The sequence below is a fragment of the Corvus hawaiiensis genome, chromosome 8 (assembly GCF_020740725.1).
Source record: "Corvus hawaiiensis isolate bCorHaw1 chromosome 8, bCorHaw1.pri.cur, whole genome shotgun sequence".
In the NCBI taxonomy this organism is placed as follows: domain Eukaryota; kingdom Metazoa; phylum Chordata; class Aves; order Passeriformes; family Corvidae; genus Corvus; species Corvus hawaiiensis.
Genome location: NC_063220.1, coordinates 13,040,064 through 13,059,998, shown reverse-complemented (window position 1 = coordinate 13,059,998; position 19,935 = coordinate 13,040,064). Strand labels below are relative to the sequence as shown.

The following is a 19,935-nucleotide window of genomic DNA, read 5'->3' as shown; positions in this document are numbered from 1 at the left end:
TTCCTTGTAACTGCTCATGTCTCTTCATATTTGCACAATGCTTTGTGAGATGAAAGCTTTGCTCTTGAAGGTAGAAATTAGGCTGAGAAGGCAGTGTTGGAGGGCGCTGGAGAGTTGTTCCTTCCAGCCAACACAGGCCACCCACGGTGTGTGGGGGTGGTTTATGGGGCTGTATTGGGGTATATGGTTCAGGGAGGTTTGCCTGGTAAGCATAGAGAGAGCCAGGAGATCAGGCTGCTGTTCCCAGTTGTGTCCATCTGCTCCTGTGCCCTCTCTGCCATGTTTGCTGCTTCTCTAAAACACGACACGCCTCACTTGGGTCAAGTTCTGGCACCCGGTCGTAGGGCCTGTTGTGCTGTTCAGTGGGAAGGTGCTGGTAGGTGACAGATGCCGTACCGACCTGTATTAGTGACTCGTTTCCTGAGATAAGCTGCTCCTGGAATAACTTCTCCTCCTTGCCTCCCACTTCTAGGGTTTTTGCCAAACTATTTGCTACCTCCCTATGAGGAAGTGGTGAACCGACCGCCGACCCCCCCGCCCCCGTACAGTGCCTTACATCAGCAGTGCGTCCCAGCAGGCAGCAGTAGCACAATCCCGGACACGCCCAGGACGCTGCAGCCAGCACAGAGCAGCTCTGCAGCACCCAGCAGCAATAACAGCAGTACTGACAGCACCGGGGCGCCCGGCCGCGGGGACCCCGAGCCCTCCACCACCGTGCTGGGCGAGAGAGCCCTCGCCAAAATGCAAAGCATCGAGCCCGGCAGTACCAGCACGGGAGCCGAGCTAGTGGGGAGGGCCGGTCCCGATAAGGATACGGAGTGCAAGGAGGAACTGCTGAAAGGTTACAGCTCTGAGAGCTTAGAGCAGAGCAGCGCCATTCCCGATGCCAAGGACAAGATGCCGGGCAGGCAGCGCCGTTTCACGGGCGACTCGGGCATAGAAGTCTGCGTATGCAACCGGGGTCATCATGAGGACGACCTCAAGGAGTTTGACGGGCTCATTGATGACGCTCTGGATGGGCCCCTGGACTTCTGTGACAGCTGCAGTGGCCGTCCCCACGGGGATGAGGAGGAAGGGCTTTTCAGTGCCGCAGAGGAGCAGCACCGCGAACACAGCCACCACCACCTGCCCCGGCAGCCGGTGTGTGTACTCTTGAACACAATAAATGAGCAGGACTCTCCAAACTCTTGTACCAATAACTCCCCCAGCTAAGGCGGCAGAGTGGAAGGGAGAATCGGGGGAAAAAAACAAATAAAAATGGAGTAAGAGGATTAAAACTTTAACAGGAGAAAAAGGTGATACAATGGGGGTTTTTTTCTTTATTTTTCTTTCTCCCCTCCAATATAATATGGGGACTAGTCCTCGAAGGCCCGGCTTGTGGGAGACGGGTCACTCTGGGTTTTGTTAATTGTATCTGCCCTGCTCCATGGAGCAGGGACTGATGTTTCTCAATGAGACCTTCTAAAAAACGGAATTTTTCTAATGGTGATTTTGGTGATGGTTATTATGAGTTTGTTGGTTTTAGTTTTCTGAAACACTGCTTTATCTTGCAATCAGTAAAACTCAGCAAATCTCACCCTGGGAGGATACCAGATCACCATAAGGCTTCAACCTCCAGGTGTCTTCCCAGAAGCGAGCAGCTTCTGACAGTGCCGGCAGTCAGTAGCCCAAGAGTTCTGGTTTGATATAGTGCTCTTGAGGCATTGGGGATTTCTTTCCATCTTTTTTCATTTGGTTTTTTTTTGTTGGTTTTTTTTTTTTTTTTTCTTTCCTGATGTTAAGTTTTCCCGAAGCTGATAGATGCCCAGACACATCAGCCCTATAATCTCTGGTGCTTCAGTGTTTAAGACAGCAGGTAGGAAATGTCCCACTTGAAGCTGGTGACTGAAGGACCAGTTTCTTCTAGAAGGAGTTTTAGTCTACCTTAGGCAGTTTGAAAAGAGGAGGTTTGCAGAAATTTGCCTTTATGTGTCATTTTTAAAGACAAGTGTGTTCCTTCAATGCCTCCAAGAGCACAGTTAGCAGTAGAATCCAGGCAGCTGGGCTGCCTTCCAAGTACTGTGGTCTCCGAATGACCTTTTCCCGGTGTGCTGCAAAAGGGCTTGGCTTTATTTTTGTCCTTTTTTGCACCCCGATAGCAGCACACTGGAGTTCAGATGACAAAAGAACAGGGCTCTCCTTGGCCAGTGTGCCTTCAAGCTTCAGCGATGCATGTTGAACAAATGGTGACGAGAGCTCCGTCCATTGCGAAAGGGATGATTTACCATGTAGATGTGGAAGACCTGTGCAGTATTTTTTTTTAATCCAAAAGTTTGGTGCGATTCTAATAATGACCACTTAAAGAAATGAATGTCTGTTTTCTTTCTCTTTCTTTTCTTTTTTTTTTTTTTTTTTTTATGGTGGCAACTGGCTACTGTATAATGTCTGTGAGCGTGTGTGTGTGACTGCAATCCATGCATGCGAGTCCTACTGGTAATACGAAAACCTGCTGTAAGACTGCAAGAAAATTTACTGTAGCTTTGCTTTAATAAACAGTAGAGATTTTTGTTAGTAACAACCTGAAGGAAGAAAAAAAGAAAAAAGAAAAAAAAAAGGAAGAGCTGAAACTAACATTCCCTAGAGTGCTCGTGTGGAAGAGAGCACAGTTCAGACTGTGTAACTTGTTCTCGGGATTTCTCCCCGTCCCTTTTATAATTATGGTCATCCAGATCATTACTGTTATGGGGAAAAAAACATTGAAACCTGAACTCGGACATACTGAGATCTGATTAATTGAAAACCAAAATCAGTTTTAAATAAGGTGGAAACCAAAATATAATGCCTTTTCTGATAACTTGTCCATGTGTATTTGTATCATTCTGTGAGCTAAGAACAAGATTTGTCTTCAGTTTGTGGGTTTGTTTTGTTGTTCTCCCTGGAGGTGTGCTGGCACTGTGCTGGCTGCAGAGCAAGGGAAGTGGTGCTTATGCCAGCGTTTTACCTGCACGTTTGAGGGGAGCACTTTGACCTTGCAGGGTTTGGAAGAATCTCACTCCTTTGCCCATCACAGCCTTTCTCTTCCCTCAGAACAGCTGATAAAGACAGCTCTTCAGTTTGTGTCTTAGGGTGCTCTTAACAATGAAAGACTTTGATTTGGATTCAAGAGACCTCATTCCTGGATGTCTGGAGCCTGGATACCTGGGTGAGGGGTAACAGAGAGGCTGTGCATGCCCCAGAGCCTGGCTACCTGGGGACCGGTCACTTCTAGCTGTGTACACTGACCACGTGTCTTCTGAGAAGAGAATTAAAGATCCCCAGTGCCGCCCCCAGGAATTCTGTACATACTGGCACCTGGTTTTGTTCCTCGCACCACAGAGGAAGCTAAAAAAGCACATCAGTCTGTAAAGAATGGGGTTTACTGCTGTAAATCCTGGGGATGGCCCTGTGCCAGTGGGCGACCTTTGCCAACATTTCTGTTGGCGTAAGACAGAAATCTCCATATTTGCTTTCCAGCCATCCCACTAAGGGCAGGGGAATCCTCTGGATATGGAGGTAAGTACCCGTAAGCCAAGCTGATGTTTCTAATTTTAAAAAGTCAGGAAGAAGCAGCTGTGTGCCTCTTTTATGACTCCTGGAGGTTTTTTGGGCATTTAGAGACCATAAAGAAATAAATGGGGCACCAACCATGTCTGTTCAGCTCACAAGTGCCTGAGGAGCAGCACTGTTAATGGCTTTCAGTTCTTTAGGATTTTAGACCTGCAGCCAAGGGGCAGCTGGTATGGGGAGAAGGAGTGGTGCAGGGCAGGACATGGGGCAGGTGAGCTCCTTGGACATACCCGGCTGCTGCCTCTTCAGGCAGGCAGAGGACTCCCAAAGCTCCAGCTTTGGAGCTTTAGAAGGGTGCTCGATCCTCACATGTATCCCTGTGTAGGAAGCCAGCATGGCCCAGAGAATGCACACTGTAAAATGCTGGAGGTGTGAGGACACGGCCAGATGTGCATCTCCAACACTGGAGCACCAAAACCCACCCATTCCCAGCTATAAGGGGTGTTTTTTGGGAGTCATCGTTTCAAAACTGAGTTGCAATAATGCAGCAGGTTTGACAGCAAATTAGTGCCAACCTACTGCTCGGTGTTCTGCTTTACAATGTGCTCTAGGTGTGGCTGCCAGTACTCCTTGCAGTCTGTTTTTGTTGGAGTCCGTGGCAGTGTGGAGCTACTTACAGGGAATGTTTTTGGCCACCGAAGCTGGCTCCGGGGCAAGGACCCCGCAGGTCTCCTGGTGGGCTGGGGTTGTGTTGCCTGGGGACAGGTGAAGAGCACAGTGTGGTGGCTCAGCAAGTGTCCCCTGGGCACAACGGGGGCTCCTGGGATCTGTGGATACTGCAGCATCTCCTTGGTGTTCCCAAGGGACTCTTCAGCTCTCCGTCGTCTGGGAGCACTGGTGTGATCTTCCTGCCGCATATCATTGCATGTTTATACAACCTTACATAAACATTGCATGTGGATAGGTGTTGGCTGAAGATGGAGAAGGAGGGAATTGTGTCCTGATGCTTGCTGGTAGCCTGCTCTCAGAGCTTTGCCTGCCTAACTGGAGGCTAAGGAAAGTCGAGGTGCAGTTAAGCCTCTTTGTTACACAGTCATCAAAAGCTTCCTGGGGCAGGAAGCCTGGAGAGAAGCAAAATGAGCGGGCTCCACTGCCGGCATGAGGCTGTTCCGCCGAGCGATGGGAGCTTTGGGCTCCCTGCGCCCCCCTCGCCACTCGGGGACGTGAGTCAGTGGTGAGAGCCGGGGCTGCGTTCGCTTCCTGCTCTGCACAGCCCGGGCTCCCACAGCCGTATCTCCTCTGGTTCTCTGCATTCCCTGGCTGGGCTCATCCCAGCCTGATCTGCTCCCGGCAGCTTGGCAGGTAGCTGGAGCACAGTCCAGCTCCGGTGAATAAACTCCTTTGCTGTCCTGAATGAGTGGTTCTCCAAGACTGCTGCTCCCCCTCCCCACCCTACCCCCCCACCACCTCCAACCACATCCCAGGGAGGTTTTGTCCCTGATTTCTTTTTTCTTCTTTGGTTTATATAAGAAAAGCCTGGACCAGGCCGGGAGTGGGGGGCAGACAGGCAGCCCCTGGCTCAGGGAAGCCCCACAGCAATCCCACAGTGGGCAGCCTGGGAAGGCCAGGATGAGCTGCCTCTTCGTCAGAGCTGGTTCCCCCTATCCTTGCAGCACAGATCTGTTTTTATCAGATGGGACGGGTGCCCGCAGCGGGGCCGTCGCGACGGTGGTGCAAGCACTGCAGTGTGTGCCGGGGGGTCACAGGCTGCCGGCTTCTTTCTCGACTTGTTTTCAGCCGGCAAACAGCTGTGTCCTGAGGTCTGTGCTTACTCAGCTCTCCTGGCACCATGCCCGCTGCAGAGCCCGCAGGTATTCCAAGCGTCTCCTGTTCCTCCTGGGCTGGCCCTCACTCTCCGGCACAGTCCAGGGTCCGCCGGTGCCTGATGCAAAAAGAAGCCTCTCAAACTTGGAGGGCTTCTGAGCTGAGCCCTGTGGCACAGCTGGGTCAGCCAAGTGCTGTGGGGGTGGCTGTGCCCCCCAAAATGAGTTTGTGCGAGGGAAAGGCTCAGTCTTGCTCTGCCCTGTGCCCTCAGCATGCTGCACATCTGCTTCATGGTGTACCCAAGAAATAGTGTGGGAACAGCCATGAATGAAAGAGCTTCGTTCTTTGCATTGTCACCAATTCCTGCCTTGCAGACCCCCTTTGCCTCAGGGAGCTGGAGCCAGTGGCCCAGGTGAAGCTTTCTGGTGGAGTCAGGGGTTTGGGCACAGCAGCACAGCCCCGAAGCAGCTGTCAGGATAGAAATACCAGCTGGATGATTCAGCAGTGCCTCTGCCTGCTCCCAGAGCAGGGAGCAGCCGTGCCGGGGGTTGTTTACCAGCTCACAAAGTGCCAGGCAGCTGGTTCTGGGCACTGAATTCCCCCAGCTGCATCTTCTCCCGGTGGGGTGGGTGGGGGGCAAGACACCCTACAGCAGGGCCAAGCTTGGGGTGCTGGGATTTGCAGCATGTGCTGGTTTCCCAGCCTAGGACAGCACATGCCAGCCCTGGCAAATGGGGAAGATGGAACGCAAGCAGCTGTGGCTGGAGGCATTCTCCAGGTTAGAAACATCCTTGGTTCAAAGGTCCCCATTTCTGCCCCAAGGTGAACACTGGCTTTTAGCACTTGTGTGAGTGCCTCGGCAAACAGCAAGGCGTTGGCCCCGTGTTGATTCTGGCAAGGAGAAAATCCCTTCCCGTACCAAGAGCAAAATCAAATGCCTGGGCAAAGGGGCACAAATGTGCTGGAGGTCCTGTTGATGCTCTGGAGGCATCCCGATGCTGCAGGAGACTGTAGTGGAGCCTCCCTGCCAGTGGGTGCTGCCAGTGACAGGATCTGGGGCAGAGGAAGGACCAGGCTGGCACGGAGGTGCCAATCCCCAGGGAAGCCTAGAGCATCATGTTTAGCCAGGTTTTCCCAAAGCCCGTTCTGAGTCCCATCCCCCTTCACCCATCCAGCATCAGTGAGCCCTAGCAGAAGTGGAGGGCTTGCAAACCAAGTGGCACCCCTGGTGTGATGGAAACAGGCAGGGAAGCAGGAAGGTGTGTGGGGCTCAGCCCTTAGGAGCCATCAGAGACTCCATGCAGCAGCAGTAGGGCTGAGCTCCTGCTGTGTGCTCCCTCTGCCCAGCTTCTGGTGGGTCAGCTGCTCAAATCAGCCGAAGGCTTGCCCTTGGGGCAGGAATGTGCATGGCAGTTTTACCTCCAGCTCCTCCCTACCACACTGAAACCCCCAGGAAAATGGACTGGGAGAAGGGAGGATGATCCCAGTGCTGTGCCAGACTGCAAACGCATTGCCTTCATCACCATCCTTGTCCCACAGGCTGACAGGACCCATTTGGCATCGGATGCTGGTGTTGAAAGGCCTGCATGAAAGCCAGGTTCTGGGGGTTTGAAAGAACTCAAACACACTGAGCAGGAAGTTCAGTGGTGGGGAAGTTTATGCCTGTTTTCCTGCCTGCTAACAAGAGAAAGAGCAGGGGGAAAATGAGGGGGTGTGCAGGGCTGGGATGTCACATTGTGCTGGGGCTCTGTGGGGCTTTCCCCTCTGCCTTGGCTGCTTTCCCTCCAGGGGCCCTGAGCCATAGCTGTGCAGCTATTCAGTTAAATATTAAGAGGTCAAGTAATAGAGAACCAGAAACCTAATTAACACGCTGCCCTCCATGGCACAGTACTTTTTGGTGAAAGCAAAGCAAACACGGCCCCTTGCGTTATGGGAAGGTTGTGCTGCTGCTGGAGTGATGGCCAAATTCCAGGCAGACAGTGAGTGCTCAGGACAGTGAGCAGGCAGGAGCTTCCATGCTGCTGCAGAGAGGCCACAGCCTCCCAGCTCAGCCCAGTGCTGACAGCAAGTTGTGGGGCCACCATACATCTCCCACCAGACCCTGCCCGCCATCTCCTGCCCAAAAAATTGCTGGAGCCATGCTGTGTTGGGAATAGCTTTATCTGGATAACCCCCCATCCATGGGGCAGCCTCTGTGGTCCCACCTCCCACCCCCCACTGCCCGGGATCCTGGGCTCCTCCCCATCACTAGGCTGCTCTCCAGGCTTCCCTCAGCCTGGCCTTCACCTGAAACTTCTGCACCTGCAGCACGACACCAAACTTGCCCTCCAGTGAGGGCAGGGGCTGGTCCTCAGGGCACTCGAGTGTGAACCTCTGCAGCACCCAGGCCAGGAAGAGGAAGAGCTCCATCTTGGCCAGGACTTTACCCAGGCAGACACGGATCCCGGCTCCAAAGGGGAGGTAGCTGGGTGAGGGCGAATGGATGTGCTGGCCCCGCTCATCCAGGAAGCGGCCTGCAAGGGGAAGGAGCATCACTGGCATCAGCAGGGATCAATCCCTTCTGCCCGAGACCTGCCCGAGTTCATCACACGTGTGTCCCTCGTGGGAGCTGCAGGAGCAGAGAGGTGCGAGTGCCCCAGACAGGAGCATGATCCAACCTCCCAGCACCAAGCGTCCCCCAGGGCTCAGCCTCTCCTGCTGCACCCACCCTGCCATCCCCTGGCCCAGGAGAGGATGGGGATCACACAACCCACCAGGATTGAACTCCTCAGGCTTGTCCCACTCCTTCTCGTCGTGGTGCACAGACCAGAGGTTGATGATGACCCTGGCACCCTTGGGGATGGAGTATTCCCCAATGCTGCAAAGAGGACACAGAGTGAGGCAGTCGCTCCCTCCCCGCAGTCTCTGCCCACGACCTGGATGTGCCCCAGGAGGATCTCACCTGGTGTCGGCAAGGGACACATGTGGGATGAGCAGGGGGGACACGGGCCGGATGCGCAGCACTTCACTGATGGTGGCCTCCAGGTAGGGCAGCAGCGGGCGGTCGCTGAGGTGGGGGTGACGCACCAGGCCGATCTTGTGGTCCATTTCCTCCTGGATCTTCCTCTGGACCTGGGAGGGGAGCAAAGACCGGTGTGGGAGCCCAGGGAGCAGGGTGCCCTGTGCATAGTGGGGTACACCCAGCATCATCAGCATGTCCTGTCATGTTGTGTGGGGCAGAAGTAAAGTGCCCATAGCCTGATCTTGCTTATCTGCAGAGCCTGATTTCTCTTTTGAGCCTTCCCCAAAGCTCCCCATGACATCCCTGGTGCTGAAGGGAACCCAGGCCCCCCGCTGTGGGGTGCAGAGCCTACCTCAGGGTAGTGGAGCAGGTAGAGCACAGCCCATTTGAGCACAGTCGTGGTGGTCTCCACACCAGCCCCAAAGATGTCCCCCACTGTCATGAGGAGGTGGTCGTCAGTCAGCTCCAGCCCTGGCTCTGGGGGGCTGCTGTTCTCAGCACTGAGCCTCACTTGCAGGAGGGCATCCATGAGGTCCTTCACGGTGTCTCTGCAGAAAGCTTCCTGCAGAGGAACATGAATCAGCCAGGCTGTCCTGGGCACAGTGCTCACCGCCCCAGCTCCAGCATCTCCCTGTCCTGGCCCTTCTGGCACCTTGTGTTCAGTGAATTTCTGCTGGAGCAGCTGGTCCCGGACATGGAGGCATTTCTTCAACAGGGCCAGGTCCTTGTTGGGAAATATCTGAGGGAGAAAAGCTGCATTACAACAGACTACAGCTCAGCCCAGCCCAGCTCCTGCAGGCCCCCAGGCAGTCACTCTGTGCCCACCAGTGTACTGGCTCCTGTGGGTCACCAGGGCAGGGACCCTCCTAACTCAGGAGGGCTCCTACAGGACACATCCCAGCTCCTTCCTCTCATCTGAGGTGAGAGGAATGGGCAGTGCCCACGTCCCTGCTCACCTGGAGCCAGGGGAAGATGTCCACCAAGCTCTCCTTGGCCACAGTGTCCACGATTCCCTGGCTGTACTCCAGCATGGCTTCGAACTCAGGGTCCCCACGCCGGTACGAGGAGTTAAAGCAGAGGGAGCAGACCACGTTGGTGACGGCCCGTGTGAGCTCGGGGGCCATGTCCAGGGCCATGTCCTGCGCAGCGCTGAGCGTCTCACACAGGGATGCAGCCTCCCGGCAGACTGGGGCGGAGGAGAGGCAGCCAGGGGGTGATGAGGGAGTGATGATTAAGCCAAGGGGGTGAAAGGGGCAGCTGGGGGGTGGAAGGAGGGGTCCCCTGCTCATTCAGGATGTGCAGCCTGCAGAGGGCACCCCCCAGACAGGGCTGGGCCCTGAGGGGCTGGGATGGGCAGAAGGGACAATGCTGGGTGGAGGAGCAGAGAGGATGGAGATGTGCAAGGATGTCCTCCTGGATGGAGCGGGGAGCTGCTGGCTCCATGCCTCAGTTTCCCCATCTGTGAGTGAGGGGAACTAAAGTTCAGGGTGGAAAACACAGGGAGAGGTGTTGGTAAAGTACAGGGGATAGAAGGAGAGGAACAGAGCCCCTGCCTGGCAAGCTGAGGGGATAGCGGGGGGCATGGGCTGAGCCGGAATCTTCCCTTGGTTCACAGGGAATCAGGGCACTTAAGAAGAAAAAGTCCTGCGTGGGTGGGAACCAGAGCTGGGAGGGAGCCTGGGGCTGGTGGGAGGCACTTACTGATCCTCTCGAGGGCGAGGGAGCCCTCCCCGAACATCGAGAGGGCAGTGTGCACCAGCTTGCGCTGGAACTTCCAGAGGGGTCCGTAGCTGGCGAAGGCGATGTCCTTGCCCCCCCGGGACAGCAGGTCCGTGGTCACCTGAGGGACAGGCAGTCCCAGGGTCACCCCGCTGCTGGGGAGCCCCGCGGGGGACGGATGATCATCTCACCCCATCCCAGGGATGGTCCGGGGGGCTGGGGGTTAGTGCAGGCAGGCAAAGCACAGGACATGAGCTTTGCCTTCCCCCTGCCAAGGACTGATAAAGAGGTTTGGGGACAGATGCGAAGATTAGGAGCTCTAGGATGCCCAGGGAATTTAAGGGGTGCAGGGAGCCTGGTGGTACCTGAACCCACATCCCTGTGCCCAGGGATGCAGCCAGCTGCAGGAAAAACAGGCACCCTTGGGATGGCGGATAACAGGGCTTGCCCTGGAGAACAGGGTATGGAGGGGCTGCCCTGGCCCTGGCTTGCTGCGCGCAGGATGGGGAGGGGACACGGACCCTGCTGCGTGCCAGTGTCTTTCTTGGGAGCGTCCCTCGCCTCACCCCACGCCACAGTGGGAAGGGGTCCCCAAACCTGCTGCCGACTCACGGTGCGGGGCCGTCCGGCGAAGTCTTTGCCCTTCTTGAGCAGCACCTCCCTGGCGTGCCGATAGCTGTTCACCACCACCACGTAGTGGGAGCCCATCCAGAGGGCGTAGAGGCTGCCGTAGTGCCCCTGCAGGCGCCACAGCCGCAGGTGGAGCTGGGGGTGCCCGGCCAGCTGCAGCAGGCTCCCCACCAGCGGCAGGGCCGGCAGGCTCCGCGGGCGCCCCAGACCTGTCGCCGTGGCCATTGCCAGGGAGTCCCGCCGGCGCGCCAGCCGCCAGGTGCAGAGCAGGGCCAGGGCCAGCAGCAGGGCACCCAGCAGCGGCATGGCGGGGCCGGCTGCGGGGCTGCGGCGCGCGGGGGGCCCTTATAGCGGCTGCGGGGTCGTCGCCTTGACTCTGAGGCGGGCTCGGCTCCTTATCGGGGGGGACAAGGAGGGGGGAGCCGGGCGCTGGGCCCGTGGCCAGCTCTGCAGCTGTGGGCACATGGCGGGGGGCGAGGGCAGCGGGGCCACGGCCACCCTGGGTGGCCATGGGGGAGCTCCTTCCAGCGCGCTGGGGGCCAGGGGATGCCCAGGGTCGGATCCGTCCTTGGGGTTCCGTCCCCAGGGCCCTGTGGTGGGCCAGGGGTGTGGGGACAGCTGAGCCCTCGAGGTCTGTCCTGGGTGCCATGAGCACAGCTGGGGGAATCTGGTGGGGCGCTGGAATCCATACCCAGCCTGGGAGCGCCTCGACAGACCCGGGAGGGAATGGGCAGCACTAGAAATGCTGAGAAGCCCTGAGCATCTCTGATCATCAGCTCTTGTCAGTGCTGGGGAGACACAGGTAGCACTTGACACTGCTGGGCAGCCCTCGGCAGTGCTGGTGAGCGCTGGTCAGCCCCTGGCACCATTGGTCAGCCCTGGGCAGTACAGGGGAAGCACTGGCCAGCGCTGAGAAATCCTGGTCAGAGCTCGTCAGTGCTGGTCAGCCCTGGGCAGTGCTGAGAAACCCTGGTCAGCGCTGGTCAGCCTTGGTCTGTGCTTGTCAGCCCTGGTCAGTGCTGGGCAGCCTGTGGGTGTCTGTGCCTGAGGTGATGAGGTGTCCTGGGGGAGTCCTTTGGGAACAGAAGCCACTCCCGGCAGGGTTCCCGACCACCGCGAGCTCTGTGCCTTCACGACCCTTCAGGCCCCCGGCGCTCGCCGTAGCGGTTCCCGGGGTAGGCGGGGCGGGGGCCGGGCGGGGTAAGATGGCGGCAGGGGGCGCGGCGGACGCCCAGGCGCGCTTTGGGCACTCGGTGAAGGGGCTCTTGACCGAGAAGGTGACGAGCTGCGGCACCGATGTGATCGCTCTCACTAAGCAGGTGCTTAAGGGCTCCCGCAGCGCCGAGGTGAGCGGCGGGTGCCGGCGGGCGGCCGGTTACAGGGCCGGAGCGGAGCGGGGTGCTGGGAGCGGGGCGGGCGGCGCAATGCGCGCTGGGAGCTGTAGTCCGCGGAGGGAACACATTCTCGTGTCTGGGCAGGGACGGGGACAGCGGGACCGGGATGCGGGCACGGCTGGGCAGCGCCTCGGGACTCCGGCGGTGGCAGGCGGGAGGGTGACTGCCAGCTCTCCAGGGTGACAGGTGGGAGCGGTGCCTCAGGCGCTCCCGATGGAGGTGCTCTCACGGCACCGCGGTGATCCCCGCACGGTGTCACCCCGAGTATCACCCTGCCAGCCGTCACGGGGGCCTCGGGAAACGCAAAGCTGCAGCGTCTCAGCCTGGTCTGTGCGTTTGTCTTCTAGCTCCTGGGTCAAGCTGCGAGAAACATGGTGATGCAAGAAGATGCCATATTGCACTCGGAAGATGTAAGCTGTGTTCTTCTGCTCTAGCAGCAGTGTTTCTAGGGACAGGAGGAGAGGAGGGTGGTAAGAACAGTTTGCAGCCGTGCTACTGGAGCCCTGGAGTGAAATACATGACTTCAGGCAGCAAGGCTGGTGGCCAGAATAATTTAGTGCTTCCTCAAACCCAGTGCTGCTGGACTCCGAGTGTCCTGCAGCCTGGCCAGCCCTCAAGCTATGCCCTCTCTGACAGAAAGCTCGAGGGACTGTGGGCTGAAACAGAACACTTGTGTCTCTGCCTATCACTGAAAAGGAGACGGAAGTGTGTCACTGCTGACAGACACTGACGGGGGTGTTTTGCAGTCAGTGCAGCAATACAGTGGTGGCTGTGCTGGAGGAACTCCCCGGGCCATTAGGACAGCTTGCACTGGGATTTCTGTAGACATTAATTCTTTTTTTTATTCTCCACAGAGTTTAAGAAAAATGGCCATAATAACTACTCATCTACAGTACCAGTAAGTAGGGGACACCAGTAAGTAGGCATTCGCTCTTGGGGGCTGAGTGGATCCCTCAGTCCTTCTCTGTTCTCCTTAAAGACTTTGCATGGAGCTGGCTCAGACTGATCCCTCTTTTTCAGTTCTTCAAAGCTGAGCAGGCCCTGGAGGTGGAGTTTTCCAGCCCTCCTCAGGCTGTTTCGGGGTGGGAGCTGAGTGTTTGCCATGCACTGTGTCTCCCATGAGTGTGTATGATGCACCTGGGACCAAGAAGGAGAAGCCAGTGCTGCTTCTGAACCCCAGGACTTAATCCAAAAACACCCTGGAGTTTTGGCCTCTTGAGCCCTTGTTCAACATAACATAAACCGTGACTGAGATTTTGTTTTTCTAATGCTCTTTTTGTCTCTCCTTTTCTTACCTAGGCAAGAAGCAATTCAAAAGAAGTGAGTTCTAGGAGGACCTGGGGAACATGCGTGGGAGTGCAAAGGGGAAGGTGATGGAGTTGGATGGGGGAAAGCAGAGTGGGAAGGTTTTTGCAGCTGCCTTTGAGGCAGATGCTGGCCCAGCAGGATAATGCTTCAATAGTGTGAAGAGATGGGAATTTGAGCAAAGAGATGGGATTCATACCGAAGCTTCCTTCTGTTTCACTGATGTGATAGCACCTGTGAGGCTGCTTGTGGTCGAGATGAGGGTGGTGGGAGCAGAGCTGTGTACAGTAGGGTGTGCAAAGTGAGGTTTGCCTTGTGGGGACACAGAGGAGGTAGAGGGTACTCCAGGGTTTCTCTTTGCTGTAGTGCCAGTACTAGAGCTGCTCTGGTCCCTCGGGCACAGGTAGCGCAGCACAGTCTGGGAGCAGATCTCACTGTGAATCTCCTCTTGCTTGGTGCCCAGCGTGGAGCGCTCGTCAAACCTGCAGGACCAGCTGAGTCACTTGCTGAAATGAAGGGGAGCTGAAGGCAGGACATCCTGACTGGCGCTGAGGGAGTGAAGTGTCCTCTCCCCTCCGGGGCTCAGAACTATGTCTGGATGATGCTGGATGTCAGCTGGGATATGTGCAGAGTCTGTGTTTGTGGGCACATGGCCCCCTCTCGTGAGCCTGCATCCACACCTCTGCTCTGGAATGCTCACCTGTGCATCCAGACCTGGCTGAAACAAACTTCCTGAAGCTTTGCTCCTCCCAACAATTCCTTTGTCCGCTTACTTCCCGTGTAGCGTGAGGTGCTCAGCCCACACCAGCACCCCGGCAAGAAAAGCAGAGTTGAGGCATGGCATTTAAATGCAGGTGCCTGCAGTTTGCCACTGGTCTGTATTTAGCCACAGAGGTGGCACAGAGTGCAGTTTATTTAGGGCATTTTAATCAGTGTGGGCTGCAAGTGCCTGGGTGGATGAGAGGTGCTTCAGTGTAGGCTGAAGTGCCGGTCCCAGCACAGAATTTCTGAAACCAGGAATCTGGGCACACGTATCTGCCAGTGGCCTAGCTGGATGTAGTTTGGCCATCATCCTCCTAAGTGGTTATCTTATTTTCCACTCTGCCAGAGTTTGAAACATCATCCCTTTGTCAGCCCATGTGTGCTGCGTTCGGCCTTCAACTGCATTCCTTTTCCTGGGCTGCTGCTCCAGCTCTTGATGGAGCAGCCTTGGCTGTGGTGTGTGTTTGTATCTGGTTGGGAATGTATCCAAAGGCCCATCCAGGAATCAGGCAGGAGAGCATCACGAGCTGGTGTGCTCAGTTCTACACTGCTCTGTTGAAGACCAGTGACCTGTTCACATCCAGGCCCAACTATAAATACTGTGTCTTGTTTTTGGTAAGTCACTTATCTGGAGCACTTGGAGTGCACGGGAAGCACTTGTTTCCCTGAGTGTGCTTTTCAGCAGCTGATAGGAGCAGGCAGGCTGAGAGCTGACATTGGCCTGCCGCATTCCTGTTGGAATACTGCTGGAGTCTGGCTCCTGTGCTGCAGAGCCTCCTCCTGGGCTAGATTTCACCATCTCTGTCAGTATTTTTGCCTTGGTTGACATTCTGACCCCAGCTTTGCAGGTGCACTTTGGGAATGAGAGTTTTCCCTGTGACTTTCTTGCTGGGAATAAAAGCTGTCCTGAACACCACCAAACTGCAGCAGTCTGTCCTGGATTCCGTTGCTGGCGGTCCCTGTGCATCGAGAGACTGTTTGGGATGGTGGGTCTCTGCCCCCCAGGGTCCCCCATTCTGCTTCAGCTCCGAGGGCTTTGCAGAGGCAGTGTGACCTTGTCGCAGGTGGCTTGTCCCTTCCAAGGTCCTGTCCTCTGCAGAGGCTACAGCAGTCCTGTGGCATTAAACCTGTGGCATTAAACCTGCCCCTTTGGGGCAAGCAGGGACAGGGCTGCACCGTGGAGGTGCAGAGTTGTTGGGGAACAGGCAGCAGGGTGGGTTTTGGGGGTGTGGGTGCATCAAGAACCATGAATGATGGCAGCGTGCCCACCACGGGAGCAGGGCCAGCAGCCCTCGCTGTGCCTGTGCGCCTGCGGGGCTGGGTGCCAGGGGCCTGGGCAGGCGGGAGCCGGTGTCAGGGCGGAATCCAGGCCCGGGCAGCACAGGATGCCAGGACAGCACAGGGTATCGGGGAGGAGCGAGGCCCAGGCTGGGCAGAGTCCACCTGAGGTGCTGCAGCTGGAGGCAGTAAGGCAGCCCAGGGCTTCTGTGGGGAGTGCTGGGGCTGCCCTCGGGTCCAAGGGCTCTCTGCAAAGCAGGGGAGGGGGGATTTACCCTACAGGGATGTTTTGGGGGCTCATCTCTCAAGGGCAGCTGGGACTGGGGTTTTTTTGGGGTGGGGGGGTGGTCTCTGTTCTGCTGGGGGAGAGCAAAAAGTGGGGAAGAGGGGGATTCAGAGCTCTTCGGAGGACCTGGTGTGGTGCCCACCTCTGTGGTGTCAGCCCCACATTCTCTTTGTAGTGGCAACTCCCTGCAGAGAGCAGATCCACCAGGATGTGCAGGTGAGGGGCACAGATGGGGACTGGCAGAGGGATGGGGCAGTTGGGCAGGGTGTGTGTGCCTGGGCTGTGCCAGGGTTCCTGATGCTGCCAGAGGATAATGCTTGTTTCGGGGCCCAGACAAAAATGTCAGGTGCAGTTGGCAGCTCTGCTCCTGTTGCGCACAGGGATGGGGGGCTGAGCAACCCGGCATCTCCCTGCCCTTGTTCCCTGCATCCTTCTCGGCCAGAAAAATGGTGGCTGCAGCATGCAAAGTTACTGCAAATGGGAATTAAATTCCCTCCTGCACAAACACATCTGTGCATGTGAGCAAAGGGAGCTGGGGAGGATGGGGACAACGGGATGCCTGATCTTGGCATAGTTTTTGGCTGAGTGGAAATGAGAGTGCCAGTGCCAGAGGACATGCGGGCATGTGCAGGCTGAGTGCAGGCATGGGCCCCATGTTTTGGAGCACGGGGAGCTTGCAGGGCATGGCTTGCCACAGTTTAGTGGCCTCTGTCCTTCTCATCTCAGGATTACTATGGCAAAGAGCTGCAGAAGTCAGAGGACCTCAAAACCAATGCGTGCACCACCTCAGCCAGGCCCCTTCCCAAGGCAGTGAGAGATGCTCTGGAGCGTGTCCATGAGGAGGTGGTGGCCAGGTAAACCCCAGGGTCTCTCCTCCATTGCCACATCCCCATGGGCTGCAGCCCCTTCTCGGCTGTGCCATGGGCCACCTCCACCCTGCTCAGCTCTGCATCCACCCAGGTACTACGGCTGTGGTCTGGTGATCCCTGAGTGCCTGTCGTCGTGCTGGATCCTGGACCTGGGCAGCGGCAGTGGCAGGGACTGCTACCCGCTGAGCCAGCTGGTTGGGGAGCAGGGCCACGTCACCGGGATAGATATGACCGAGGGCCAAGTACGGCACAGATCTGGGGCTCCCCCTCATCCTCCCAGCAACCCCCCCCACACTGTTCCCTTCCTCCTGCCAGGTTGAGGTGGCAAAGAAGCACATCGCCTACCACATGGATAAGTTTGGCTACCGGAAGCCAAACGTGGAGTTTGTCCATGGTTACATGGAGAAGCTGGGTGATGCCGGGCTGGCTGATGAGCGCTACGATATTGTCATGTAGGTGCCGTGCAGGGCACAGTCACCCCCAGTCCTGCTGCTTCCTGGGGCTGTGGGCTGGGTCTGCATCCCAATGTGTCACCTGCTTCAGAAGCACGTGTTAGGAAAAGGGAAATCCCACGCCAGAGTTTGGGCTAGAGTCTGGGAGTATAAACTGCGCTTTTCATGGTCAAATTGGTGTTTCCAAGTCCTGTGTGAAGTGATGGGACACACAGCAGCTGGTGGATGTGCAGCAGCTGGTGGTGTTAAGTGTGCAAGAGGCTGCAAATAAGCCTTGGTCTCCTCCTCCACAGTTCCAACTGCGTGATCAACCTTGCCCCTGACAAGACTGCTGTGCTGCGGGAGGCCTTCCGTGTGTTGAAGGTGATGGTGGGCTGGTGCCTGTGGCACCAAAGCAGGCTTGGGGTGGCCCTGTTGTTGGGGTGCCACTGAGAAGCAGCAAATGGGATCCAGCAAGGCAGGGGTGCAGGATGGGGTCAGAGGAGGGCGTCTCGGCAGAGGGTCCCAAGCAGGGTAGGATATGGGGATTCCCAATTCTCCCTGCCCCTTTTGTCCCTTTGCTTCTTGAGGTCTCCCTTCACTCCTTGCTGCCTTCTAGCCTGGGGGAGAGATGTACTTCAGTGACATTTACGCCAGCCAGCGCCTGAGCGAGACCGTCCGGAGGCACCGGGTGCTGTGGGGTGCGTAGGGCTGTGGGATGGGGGTGACATGGCATGGGGGGACTGGACCTTTGCCTCTATCCCCCATGTCTGTGGTCTCATGCCAGGAGAATGCCTGGCAGGAGCCCTGTACTGGAGAGACCTGTACAGCATTGCTGAGGAGGTGGGGTTCAGCCCCCCATGCCTGGTCACCGCCAGCCCCATCACCATTGGCAACAAGGAGCTGGAGGGCATTGTCGGTGAGGATCCAGCCAGGCAGTGTCAGCTCTGGGCAGCTGTGGGGAGCTCTGCTGGGATCCCAACCCAGGTGTTCAGTGCCCAACCCACCACCCTCTCCCTTGTAGGTGACTGCCGCTTTGTTTCTGCAACTTTCCGCCTGTTCAAGGTGCCGGGTGGCACCCAGGCTGGGCCAGGACAGGTCATCTACAAAGGCAGGATCATGGGGCACGAGCGAGAGCTGGTGTTTGATGCCAACTTCACCTTCAAGGTGAGGGGAGACGTGCAGGGAAGGGTTAAAGCCAATGAAGCTGCTACTCAGCAGCATCCTCTGTGATCTGGGGGGCAAGCTTTGGTGGAGGGGGTGGTGGGTGGGAGCAGAGGGGCTGTGTAAACCCAGGGGAGTGCAAATGGGCAGGAAAGGGAGACAGATACATGCGCTGCATTGTGGTAAAGGTAGAAGCAGGACATCCATGGTGGCTTCCCAGAAGCTTGGGTTTTGCGGGTGTTTCTTCAGGTTTTGGGCCAAGATGTGCCCCTGCTTTCACTCTCCCTATCATCTGGCTGGGTGGCTGGAGCCCCTGGGACATATATCCAGGACCCCAGGCCTGTGACCATTCCTCTGCCCCCAGGAAGGAGAGGTGGTGGACGTGGATGCTGAGATGGCTGCAATCTTGCAGAGCTCCAGGTTTGCAGAGGAGTTCCTGATCCGAGCTGGCGGGGCCAATGCCGCAGCACTGCAGGGCTGCTGTCGCAAGGGAGTGAAGGTTGGCAGAAGGCAGCTCTGTGGCTGGGCTAAGGAATTGGGACATGGGTGTCCCATGCCATCAGAGTTGCTCTGGGGTATCAGAGGGGCTGTGGCATGATACCATGACACCTGAGTCCTTCTGAGCTGGGCAGGAGCTCATGGGACACCAAGAATGGTGCCTGGTGCCTGAGTTGGGACAAAGTGTACCCCTGCCCAAGCTGGAGTTCTCCAAAGGGGGGTCTTCTCTAACCACTGCAACATATCCATGGAGACTGGTGAGGCTGACAGCTGGACTTCCCTGAGGTTTCCCAAGGGGAATCATCCTTCTCCTGAGGGCATGGCTGTGCACAGCCTGCCCCAGGGAGCTGATGGCCCATCCTCACAGTTCTTTCCTGCCCATTGCTCTCGCGGCTGCTGATGGAAGAGCAGGCTGGCCCTGGCTGCCAACCCTGACCCTGCAGCACAAAGCATTCTATCTGCTGGAAGCCTCTCCCTTCTCCTTGGTGGTCCCTCCGGCCTGTAGATGGGCCAGGAGAGACAAGGGAGATAACACCCTGCAGCTGCATATCCCTGAAATACAGCCTTGTACTTAGGAAGGGGAGATTTTCTCAGATCTCTGTCCAAGGAGGCATTTCTCAGATAAAAGAAGAGCCAAAGTCCCAGACAAGCTCTTGGCTTATTCCTCGCCGCAGGGAAAAGCAGCTGGGGTGACTCAGGAGCTGCCCCCCATGATAGCTAAGGAGGGTCTGCTTGGGTTGCTCTGCTGGCAGGGATTGAACCAGGGGCAAATGCCACTTTCTCAGGTGCCTCTTCCTTCCCACTGGCCTGATCCTGCCCTGGGTTTTTCCCTGCCCTCCAGGAGAAGATCCGTGATCCCTTCCAGCTGCTGGAGCGGCTGACAGCCCCAGGTCCTGCCTGCTGTCCTGGTGGCACCTGTGGTCCCCCAGGGTGCTGCTGAGTGGCGAGTGGTGCCCCCACACCGTTGGAAGCCGGTGGGGTGAGAGGACTTGGCCCCAGTGACGTCTTCTACCTGAGAGCAAATAAATGTCTGAGCTCAAAGGCTGTGTGCTTGTGGCTGCCTCAGGGCTGGGGGGTGCTGTGCTTCCCTGGCAGGACTGGTGGGGCAGGTTGTGCCTGGTTGCAGTGAGGACCCATCCTGTGGGTCCCCTCAGTGTGGGGCTGGCAGTGGCTCTGTGGCTTGGGCACACAGGCAGGGACAGTCTGTCTCACTAGTAGCCCTGCAGCCCATTCCAGGAGATGGGGATTG

The 19,935-nt window shown here is 57.1% G+C and overlaps 4 protein-coding genes across 15 annotated transcripts in view; 3 read left to right on the top strand and 1 right to left on the bottom strand.

Moving 5' to 3' along the window:
* WBP1L (WW domain binding protein 1 like) overlaps positions 1-2,833 on the top strand; it is a 59,465-nt gene extending 56,632 nt beyond the window's left edge. For all 6 annotated transcript variants that reach the window (XM_048311574.1, XM_048311575.1, XM_048311578.1 and 3 more), the window contains one exon: positions 473-2,833. In XM_048311574.1, the coding sequence (XP_048167531.1) occupies positions 473-1,212 (740 nt within the window). In that variant the 3' untranslated portion in view covers positions 1,213-2,833. The remainder of the gene's footprint in view (positions 1-472) is intronic.
* A 4,155-nt stretch (positions 2,834-6,988) lies between these two features.
* Positions 6,989-11,010, bottom strand: LOC125329082 (steroid 17-alpha-hydroxylase/17,20 lyase). 2 transcript variants are annotated; one of them, XM_048310423.1, is made up of 8 exons: positions 10,667-11,010; positions 10,052-10,190; positions 9,307-9,536; positions 9,003-9,089; positions 8,703-8,912; positions 8,291-8,460; positions 8,103-8,206; positions 6,989-7,862 (listed from the first exon to the last, which is right to left on the bottom strand). In XM_048310423.1, the coding sequence occupies exons 1-8, from the start codon at positions 11,003-11,005 to the stop codon at positions 7,597-7,599; spliced, it is 1,545 nt and encodes a 514-aa protein (XP_048166380.1). In that variant the 5' UTR covers positions 11,006-11,010; the 3' UTR covers positions 6,989-7,596. The 2 variants fall into 2 exon arrangements, with proteins under 2 accessions (XP_048166380.1, XP_048166381.1); XM_048310424.1 differs by having other exon boundaries at positions 10,682-11,010.
* An 882-nt stretch (positions 11,011-11,892) lies between these two features.
* Positions 11,893-15,081, top strand: BORCS7 (BLOC-1 related complex subunit 7). 2 transcript variants are annotated; one of them, XM_048311785.1, is made up of 5 exons: positions 11,893-12,045; positions 12,441-12,503; positions 12,948-12,991; positions 13,393-13,413; positions 13,862-15,081. In XM_048311785.1, the coding sequence occupies exons 1-5, from the start codon at positions 11,905-11,907 to the stop codon at positions 13,911-13,913; spliced, it is 321 nt and encodes a 106-aa protein (XP_048167742.1). In that variant the 5' UTR covers positions 11,893-11,904; the 3' UTR covers positions 13,914-15,081. The 2 variants fall into 2 exon arrangements, with proteins under 2 accessions (XP_048167742.1, XP_048167743.1); XM_048311786.1 differs by having other exon boundaries at positions 13,802-13,954.
* Positions 15,082-15,176: 95 nt separating this feature from the next.
* On the top strand, positions 15,177-19,727 carry AS3MT (arsenite methyltransferase). 5 transcript variants are annotated; one of them, XM_048311784.1, is made up of 11 exons: positions 15,559-15,626; positions 15,900-15,940; positions 16,451-16,578; positions 16,685-16,835; positions 16,909-17,045; positions 17,339-17,408; positions 17,644-17,725; positions 17,812-17,943; positions 18,049-18,191; positions 18,553-18,687; positions 19,528-19,727. In XM_048311784.1, coding segments are annotated over exons 1-11 (1,119 nt in total). In that variant the 5' UTR covers positions 15,559-15,625; the 3' UTR covers positions 19,627-19,727. The 5 variants fall into 5 exon arrangements, with proteins under 5 accessions (XP_048167740.1, XP_048167739.1, XP_048167738.1 ...); XM_048311782.1 differs by lacking the exon at positions 15,900-15,940 and having other exon boundaries at positions 15,179-15,626; positions 18,049-18,183; positions 18,551-18,687; XM_048311781.1 differs by lacking the exon at positions 15,900-15,940 and having other exon boundaries at positions 15,179-15,626; positions 19,472-19,727.
* The last annotated feature ends 208 nt before the right edge of the window (positions 19,728-19,935 follow it).

Coding starts and splice junctions, on each gene's coding strand:
- LOC125329082 (XM_048310423.1), bottom strand. CDS start 11,005: ATGCCGCTGCTGGGTGCCCTGCTGCTGGCCCTGGCCCTGCTCTGCACC. Junction 10,191..10,666: donor GCACCGTGAGTCGGCAGCAG/GTTTGGGGACCC, acceptor CCTGTCCCTCAG/GTGACCACGGACCTGCTGTC. Junction 8,461..8,702: donor ACCTGCTCCACTACCCTGAG/GTAGGCTCTGCA, acceptor CTCCCCTCCCAG/GTCCAGAGGAAGATCCAGGA.
- BORCS7 (XM_048311785.1), top strand. CDS start 11,905: ATGGCGGCAGGGGGCGCGGCGGACGCCCAGGCGCGCTTTGGGCACTCG. Junction 12,992..13,392: donor ACTACTCATCTACAGTACCA/GTAAGTAGGGGA, acceptor TTTCTTACCTAG/GCAAGAAGCAATTCAAAAGA. Junction 13,414..13,861: donor CAAGAAGCAATTCAAAAGAA/GTGAGTTCTAGG, acceptor CTTGGTGCCCAG/CGTGGAGCGCTCGTCAAACC.
- AS3MT (XM_048311780.1), top strand. CDS start 15,411: ATGATGGCAGCGTGCCCACCACGGGAGCAGGGCCAGCAGCCCTCGCTG. Junction 17,726..17,811: donor GAGGCACCGGGTGCTGTGGG/GTGCGTAGGGCT, acceptor GTCTCATGCCAG/GAGAATGCCTGGCAGGAGCC. Junction 18,688..19,527: donor GCTGTCGCAAGGGAGTGAAG/GTTGGCAGAAGG, acceptor CCTGCCCTCCAG/GAGAAGATCCGTGATCCCTT.